General features: G+C 46.0%; 1 protein-coding gene across 1 annotated transcript; it reads right to left on the bottom strand.

The window, feature by feature from the left end:
* Window positions 1–1,860: 1,860 nt before the first annotated feature.
* Cmtm2 (CKLF like MARVEL transmembrane domain containing 2) lies at window positions 1,861–6,536 on the bottom strand. The gene is made up of 4 exons (XM_026392621.2): window positions 6,396–6,536; window positions 6,110–6,268; window positions 2,603–2,704; window positions 1,861–1,991 (listed from the first exon to the last, which is right to left on the bottom strand). Exons 1-4 carry the CDS (start codon window positions 6,534–6,536, stop codon window positions 1,887–1,889), a joined length of 507 nt encoding a protein of 168 aa, XP_026248406.1. The 3' UTR covers window positions 1,861–1,886.
* Between the last annotated feature and the right edge of the window lie 235 nt (window positions 6,537–6,771).

The raw sequence follows: 6,771 nt of genomic DNA, 5'->3' as shown, positions 1-6,771 counted from the left end.
CCCTTGAGTCTGTAGCCTATACTCAGGTCTGTTTTGCCTCCCTTTCCCCACTATCCCTGGATAAAAGAGTTGGTTGGAATGTTTGGTTTCCTTCTATAGATTAATTTCACAGATAGCTTTAGAGAAACCTTAATGGAATCCCATTCTTCTATTGTCTATTTACTATCTATCCTATCTTATCCAGTACCATTCCTCTTGGCTAAATTCTTAGGAATTCTGGGTCACATGGCAGGGTGGTGGGTTTTTTCTTTTTTTCTTTCTTTTCTTCCTATCATGGGGCTCCCTCTAGTTGCTTTCACACTGCCCGCAGCCTGCACAGGGTGGTTTGGGAGCACAGAGGAGGGAGTAGTGGACGGGTGGGGTGGAGGAGCCGGCCTGAGTCCTCCACATTTCAGGTCTTCACACTGTCCCAGCTGCCCGTCTCCCTGACCTGCACAAGCTGCAGCCTCCTTCCAGTTTGTACCCACTCTGCAGCAGCAACCAAGTCTGGTTCTCTCCTAGAGAAAAGTGGACCCTGTCACTCCCTCATCTTCATGGAGTGCCAAGTCACTTGGGATAAAGGCCCAAGTCATTTATTTGGCCCCCAAGGCCCAGACTACCCTCCTCCCAGCCTCTCTCCCACTTTGTCCCTGTCTGGGCTTAGGGCTCCAAGAAACCCCTTTCCTCAGGCGTCCATCCGGAGGCTTACTTTCTTTTCATGAGAATGGCCCTTCTCAAGCCAGGATGGCTGGTCTGTCCAGTGAGAGCAGGATACTGGTGGGGAGGCCTGGGAGACTGTTACGATTTGGGTATGAGGTGTCCTGCAAAAGCTCATACATGAGACAATGCAAGAAGGTTTGGAGGAGAAATGATTAGGTTAGAGCCTCAACCTAGTCACTGAATTCATCCCTGAAGGGATTAACTTAGTGGTAACTGGATACAGGTTGGGGTGTGGCTGGAGGAAGTGGTTCATTGGAGGCGTGGCTATGGGGTGTATATTTTGTATCTGGAGAGTGAAGTCTCTCTGCTTCTGATCATCATATGAGCTGCTTTCCCCTGCCCTACTCTATGCCATGATGTTCTGTCTCAAGACCTCGAGTCTGGAGGAATGGAGCCAGCCTTCTATGGACCAAGACCTCTACAACTGTGAGTCCTCAAACTTTACCTCCTCTACAGTTGTCCTGGTTGTGTCCTTTAGTCACAACAGTGAAAAAGCTAACTAAAACAGGGGTCTTGGTGGAGACTGTGGCTTCAGGGTTTAGCTGGAGTCTGACTCGGGTCCCAAGGTCCCAGAAAAGTAGCTGGTCATCTCGGAGTGAAGTACCCCCAGTGTCCCCTCATGCCCAAGTTCAGCCCATATTTCCAGCCCAGTTTAGGCCCTGAGGTGATGACATTCCCCCCAACCCCTCTTTAGTGAACTTCAAATGAGGATCAGCCAATGTAAGAGCAAGGAAGTCCAACAAACTTATTTTTCTCACAATGACCACTTGGATGCTTTAAAAAATATAAAATGAGAATATTAATGTGAACAAAATGTATGCATTCATTTGTTTTCCGATCTCTTATTTTCCTCTGGCCCCTTTGGCTGGTCAGTGTTGACAAACACCAGTGTCGTTGGTGTATCTGGTCCCCTAAACTCTCTGTGCCTTGGCCCAAGAGTGATCCCAGGGAGCCCTGGGTCTCAGGTCTCTCCCTCTGTACCATAACGTCCAGTAACTTTTTGTTAAGTGAACCAAAGAATGTTTACATCAACTTCGAGTTTTAAAATTCATTTAAGGAGAAAATTCTTTTCCAAGAAGAGGAGGTTGTTAAAATGGAAAAGAAAACCATTCTAGAAAGCAGACCAGGAAGACAGTCCAAGTGTTTTGCTGTAAAATACACTTCCATTTCTGAAACGGGAATCTCCTTCATGATGCTGGTGGAGGAGCAGCTGGAGGGCCCTTCTTGCCAAAGTGTTTTCTTTGAAGACATAAATCGATAAAAGCAAACAGTGCTGCCACACCCATGAGAGCCTGGAAAACAAAAGGATCCTCAGAACATTGCAAAAAACATCCTGTTTTGTAATTCATCCACTGATGCCAGTTAACATACCCCCTTGTCCACTCAAACTTCCACACTGATGAGTTCAATCCTCCCCCTCCCCTGTCCTTAAGTCTCTTTTTCTCTTTAGAACCAACCAGGCTAGGTGGTGGTGCAGGCCTATAATCCCAGCTGCTTAGGAGGCTGAGGCAGGAGGATCACGAGTTCAAAGCCAGCCTCAGCAAAAGCCAGGCGCTGAGCAACTCAGTGAGACCCTGTCTCTCAATAAAATACAAAATAGGGCTGGGGATGTGGTTCAGTGGTCGAGTTTCCCTGAGTTCAATCCCCAATACAAAAAAAAAAAAAAAAAGTATTAGAACCAACCAGATGGGACCATTTGCTTTGGGGTCAGCCGCTTCAAGAAGGAAGCCATTAACTTGGGTCAACTCCCTGGGCATCATTAACCAAATGGCTTTTTCACTGGAAATATTTACCAATGTTAGTTTTAAACTTGGCTTTCATCTCAACAATTTTTTTTGTGTGTGTGTGTGAAAATGAGCTCTTTCCTTAAATAAGGAAAACACCCCAATCACTCAAGACTCACCACACCAATGACGTACTCCACTGGCATTGTTTCTCGACTGTTTACAGCAAAGAATATGCCGCCCACAAGGAACCCGAAGCAGCACAGGTCGTTGAGGAGGTCCTGAGAGTGGGAGAGAGAGTCAGCCTAGCTTCCTGTTTTTCAAACTCCTGATTTTTAAAACCTATATATAACATATTAAAAGGTATATGTGGCCCAGGCTAGGTGGATATACCAGTGCCTCCCAGCTGGGGTCTTTAAATAGGGGATTCAAAGTCCAGGCTTAACTGCCCTGGGCTACAGCCTGGGGAGACACACAACTGCCACCAGCCATCTCCTCTATAAAATCACACATCTGGTCCCCCCACCACACATACAACTTCCTGGTGTTCCTTCTGAGGACTGCCTGGCGTGCTCTTTCTGCTCTCAGGGCCTGCACTCTGGAGCAGGGGTGAGCTGCATGGCTAGCAGGAGGTCCCTCACTGGGAGCCTGGAAGCTCCCTCTTCAGCCCTGCCCCTGCCTTTCTTCCTATATCCCCTGCCCTCTTTAAGGCAGGAAGGCTGCCTCCTTCGTAGACCTTTCCCTCCATTCCTGCGGCTTCAGTCTTGCCCTTGCCATCTTCTTGCCTCCCTGGCCCTACTAATAAAGCTTCTTTGAGTTGGCCAAATGATGACCATTATCAGACCAGCCTCCCCTTCTAATGCTCCTGGATGAGAGCCTGGGACAAAAACGTGCTTGCCCATGAGAGGCTGCCAATCCTGCAATGTTTGGCTCCACCACTTCCCCCTGGGTTTCCATCATGCCATCTTCTGCTGGTTGTCCTTCCCTGGCCACCACACATCTCAGGTCTTTTGTTTTGAATTTGAAACATTTCAAATGCACAGAAAATAATACAACATCCCACCTCCACCAGATCACCAAGCCCTGAAATTTCATAGATATTAACATCTTGCAATATTTGCTTCACGATCTCTTAAAAACATGGAAGAGACCTTAACTTTATAGAATGAGCTACCATCTTATCCTCCCATCCCTCTTCCTGTCCCTCCATCTCCCAGAAACTGATATGCACTTTTCCTGAGTTTGAATATTCCTACATATTATATATTCATAAACAATATATTTTGTGTTTCAAAAGTTTAAATAAAGGTAGCATATTTTCTGACACTTGCTTTTTATTTAATTATTTTTGTTACTGAGGATTAACTCAGGGGCACTCAACCACTAAGCCACATCCCCAGCCCTATTTTGTATTGTATTTAGAGACAAGGTCTCACTGAGTTGTTTAGTATCCTGCCATTGCTGAGGCTGGCTTTGAACTCACAATCCTCCTACCTCAGCCTCTTGAACTGCTGGGATTACCATGCCCAGCAGACACTTGCTTTTTAAAGTTTTTAAGATTTATCCATATTGAGAAACATATTTATCACTGTTAGCTGATGTAGTTTACTGTAGGAATGAACCAATAGAGAGTTTGTTTCTACCTTTTAAAAAAATCCTTCTTCCAAACTCTGCTGCAATGATAATCCCCCTTGTCTGTGCACCCCACCTACCCCTGCCAACCTCCTTAGCTAGGTTTTACCAAGCTTTGTCTCTGAAGTGCTAGTGGCGTTTACACTTGCACCAGCCATGAGTAACAGCTCCTGTCTCCCATGCTCCTGTCTCCCATGTCCTTGCCAACACCCAGGATCATCTGGATTATTAATATATTTGCCAATCTGATAAATTGAAATGGTGCCTCCATGCTATTTTAATTTTGATGCCTTTGGTCACTAATGAATATTAAAATAATATTAGAAAAACACATGTTTTAGGTATGTGGACCTCCTCTTCACATCCCTTGTCCTATTTGTATATGGTTTGTTTTAAAATTTTTATGTCTTCTGTTGTAAAGTTTTAATTGTAAGGGATACATAGACTGTCCCTCTCTCTTCCTATCTCCCGCAGTACTCCCAGGAACACTTGATGACTATTCTGTTCAACGGTTTTGTAATGCCACCTCTGTCACATATCAAGCCACCATATAATGGAGTCTAAGTTCTCTTTTCTATTTCTGTATTACTCTGCTCAGGCTGCCATAAGAAAATACCACAGACTGGGTGGCTTAAAAAGCAGACATTTATTTTCTTATAGCTCTAGAGGCTAGAAGTCCCTGATTAAGGTGCTAAAATTGGTTTCTGGCAAAGGCTCTTCCTGGCTGGAGATGACTTTTTCCCTATGTCTTCATATAACCTTTCTTCACTAATTGGTGTGCATTGAAAATGGGGGGGGGGGAGAGAGAGAGAGAGAGAGAGAGAGAGAGAGAGAGAGAGAGAGAGAGAGAGAAAACAATCTGATGTCTCTACTTACAAGTATATGAATCCTATGGGATCAGGGTCCCTACCTTATCACTTTTAATCTTAATTACTTCCTTAGAGGCCCCATCTCCAAGTATAGCCACACTAGGAATTAGGTCCTTGGCATATGAATTTGGAGAGGACACAAAAATTTGGGCTCTAACAATCCTATTAGATTTTTTTTATCAGTCCCTGAGCTAAGAAATCTGAGGTCTTGTTGGGCAAATCCATCCCTTATAATTCTTTTAATTCTTCCCTAAGAGTTTTAGAATTGCCTGGTAAAGTTCCATGAAAATTCCTATTAAGTTCTGAATTGAATTGTCATCTTTATGATAGCAACTCTTCACACCTGTGAATGTGATGTATTTCTCCATTTATCTAGGTTTATCTTTGATGATCCATTAATAAAAATTTTATAATTTTTACGTAAGTCACTTACTTTTTGGCAGGTTCATTTATTTATTTGGTGGAACTGGGGATTGAATCCAGGGGTGCTCTACCACTGAGCTACATCCTCAGCCTATTTATTTATGAATGAGATGGGTCTCACTAAGTTGCCCAGGCTGGCCTTGAACTTGTGATCCCCCTGCCTCTGCCTCCCAAGTTCCTGGGATTACAGGTGTGTGCTGCCACACCCGCCCCACAAGGATTATTATTGTCTTCATGTTATAGATGAGGAAACAGGCTGAGTAGATGCCCAGCAGTTAGGGGACTGCTTTGGGCTGACAGCCTTCTGAACTCAACATCCTCCATGGGAATACTCACAGGAGATGTAAGGCTGCTTTAGAAGTGATATTTTAAAGAAATTCTCATTTTATCTTATTAACTTACAAGTTGGTTGATTTTATTCTTTGAATTCTGCAATGATCTTCCCAATCAGTGTATGCCAGCAAACGTATTAGGAGGAAGAGCTGGTTGTTACATCTTTGCTTCCTTCAAAAACAGAGAAGCTTTTGACTGGCAATAAGAGTCCCCTCCCTACACCACCCACCCCAACACACACAGCTTGGTTGGGGGGAGCATTTTCTGCCTAGCTTTTCCCCACCTGCCTAGCTGCCCCTGCCTGGACCGCATCTAGGTTCTGAGCACGAGCCAGCGAGGTGAGGCTGTTCTGTTCAGTCACTTTCCAGTTGCTAACAAAGACATAGGAAGGGCACACCAACCCGGCCTTTCCCACTGCCCCTCACTTACAGAAACTGGCCACAAGATGAAAACCAGGTATCTTTGGATGGCAAAGCTGTATACGATAATGAAGAAGAAAAAGATGAACACCTCCAAGGTGATGATGAGAGTCAAGGCAGGATGCGCCGTGGCTGCGTTGAAGTATGCCAGTGATATGAACAGGCAGATCTGCGTGGAAAAAATATACATGAGCAGCTGCAGAGGGCTGTCCCTGACTCCCGAGCCCCTCGGAGGACCCCTGCAGCCAGCTCTTCCTCCTCCCCATCCCTGATCTTAGAACCACGGTCCGTCTCACCACACTTATTAACTTGACCACTGCGTGCCCTGAGCGCCAGAACTCTTTGTTGCTGCGTTTCACTTCCCATTTGTAGCGGGTAAATCCGGTCCTGGTACCCACTTCATCCGCGGGCTCTGGCTTCTTGGCTTTATCAGCCATCTTTGGCAGGGGCCCTCGCCTTCTCGCGGCCTGCTAACCTCTCCTGCAGTCCGTGGCCAGGTCGGACCTGTTGGAGAGTCTGGTGCTACTGACCTCTCGGGGCGCCCCCAGCTTAGCTAACTGCCTTCATCAGCGAAAACCAACGCCTGCGCCCTTTCCGCGCGCGCCCGCCTGCCTCACCGCGTGGCCCTGCACAGGTCGCACCCACTCGGCGGCGGCCACATCCGTCCACCCT

The sequence above is a fragment of the Urocitellus parryii genome, chromosome 15 (assembly GCF_045843805.1).
Source record: "Urocitellus parryii isolate mUroPar1 chromosome 15, mUroPar1.hap1, whole genome shotgun sequence".
NCBI classification, from domain to species: Eukaryota; Metazoa; Chordata; class Mammalia; order Rodentia; family Sciuridae; genus Urocitellus; species Urocitellus parryii.
Note: the sequence above shows the minus strand (reverse complement) of the source record. Positions and strands in the feature narration are given on the sequence as shown.